The 1,541-nt window shown below is 68.9% G+C and overlaps 1 protein-coding gene across 1 annotated transcript in view; it reads left to right on the top strand.

Moving 5' to 3' along the window:
• CCDC40 (coiled-coil domain containing 40) overlaps positions 1-1,541 on the top strand; it is a 19,616-nt gene that overhangs the window by 4,895 nt on the left and 13,180 nt on the right. The window contains exons 2-3 of the mRNA XM_012734568.1: positions 693-930; positions 1,240-1,525. Of these exons, the coding sequence (XP_012590022.1) occupies positions 693-930; positions 1,240-1,525 (524 nt within the window). The remainder of the gene's footprint in view (positions 1-692; positions 931-1,239; positions 1,526-1,541) is intronic.

Here is a 1,541-nt window from a genome sequence, read left to right as displayed (position 1 = left end):
CCGCAGGCCCTCGTCACCATGGCAACCACCAAGCCGTCTCGCTGTAGAGCCGGGGGCGCTGGGCACCCCTAGAGACGCCCCCACCGGCCCTGGAAGGGCGAAGGGCTGGCCACCCCCACCACCACCCCCCCGCAGGAGCCCGGCAGCCGGGCTTGCTGCTGTGCGGTGGGGAAGGATGAAACCAGGGAAAGTCTGACCTTTGTAGCTTAGACACTGGCTTCATTCTTACAGAACCTTGTCAGGTGGCTATTGTGTGGAGACCCTGGGGCCACACCGAATAGGAACAGGTCTCCCCCTGTGTAGGGCTTCCCCACGGAACGTCCCCCAGGCAGGCTCCGAGGGCCGTGGGGGGGCTCCTTGCCTGGCCACGTTTCTGACTTCCTTTGGCTTTTTAAAAATCAAGCCTGCACTTTTAATTGGGAAGAAACAAAAGGAGCTGCCTGTTCGGCTGGGAACCAGGCGAGCGCGGAGCCCAGCCCTCGGGGACGTGGGACGGCGCCGGGCGCCCCGCCGCTGCCCGCCCGCCCGGCTCTGCCCAGGCACCGGGTCCGCAGTCTCCGTGCTGCCTCCCCGCGTCCTCCCGCCTCCGGGGCTCCCTGTGTGCTCCGTGGCTGGGTGGGTGCAGTGGAGGCCCGGTGGGGAGACTCCAGGCCAGAAGCACCCTGTGGGCCTGAAACCGCCTCTGCACCCAGGTCTCAGCTGGAAGATGCCGGCCCCGGGGAGAGGGAAGAGGAGCCGGAGGCCGAGGCGGAGGCCGAGACGGAGCAGGAGCCGGGACAGGAGCTGGAGCCGGAGCTGGAGCCGGAGCAGGAGCCGGAGCTGGAGCAGGAGCTGGAGCTGGAGCCGGAGCAGGAGCCGGAGCTGGAGCTGGAGCCGGAGGCCGAGACGGAGCTGGAGCCGGAGCAGGAGCCGGAGCAGGAAGGCGACAGGGTAGCCCACGGGGGCCATTCTGGGCAGTATCGTTGGGTGAAGATCCAGTCACCTGACTGGGGCGCACGGTCCCCACAAAGAGGCGCCTGCCCTTCCCACACACTGGGGCTGCCCAGGAGCACCCCACGGCCAAGGCACTTGCCCTGACTTTTCGGGGTCACTTCCTATGGCGAGGGCGCAGGACACCGCACGCACACTCCCACCCGCAGAGCGGCGGCCTGAGCGCTGGCCGGTCCTCCGGCGTGGCCGGCCCCTCACACACTGCCCCGCCTCCCCACCCACGCGCTGCAGGGCCCGCCCCGCCCGCAGAGCCTGGAGCCCATCTACGAAGAGGCTGCCGGTGCTCCAGAACATTCCGAAGGGGAAATGGCCACCAGCGAGGAGCTCGGATGGGAAGGAGAATTCGAATCCGATCTGGAGGCCTTGTCCCCTGAGGGGAAAGTCAGCTCCGCGAATCTGAGTTACTCGGAAGCCAGCCCCGAGGCGCTGGGCCCCGGGGACCCCGGTCTCCCGGCCCTGGAGGAGGCCCCGCCACCAGCATCACCAGCGTCGGCAGAGGAGGTCACGGCTGCGCAGACCCTGCCGCAGGCCCCAGGCGCGCACGGGCCCTC

The sequence above is a fragment of the Condylura cristata genome, unplaced genomic scaffold, assembly GCF_000260355.1.
Source record: "Condylura cristata isolate star-nosed mole 26May11 unplaced genomic scaffold, ConCri1.0 scaffold00060, whole genome shotgun sequence".
NCBI classification, from domain to species: Eukaryota; Metazoa; Chordata; class Mammalia; order Eulipotyphla; family Talpidae; genus Condylura; species Condylura cristata.
This window is presented reverse-complemented; position numbering and strand designations above follow the sequence as displayed.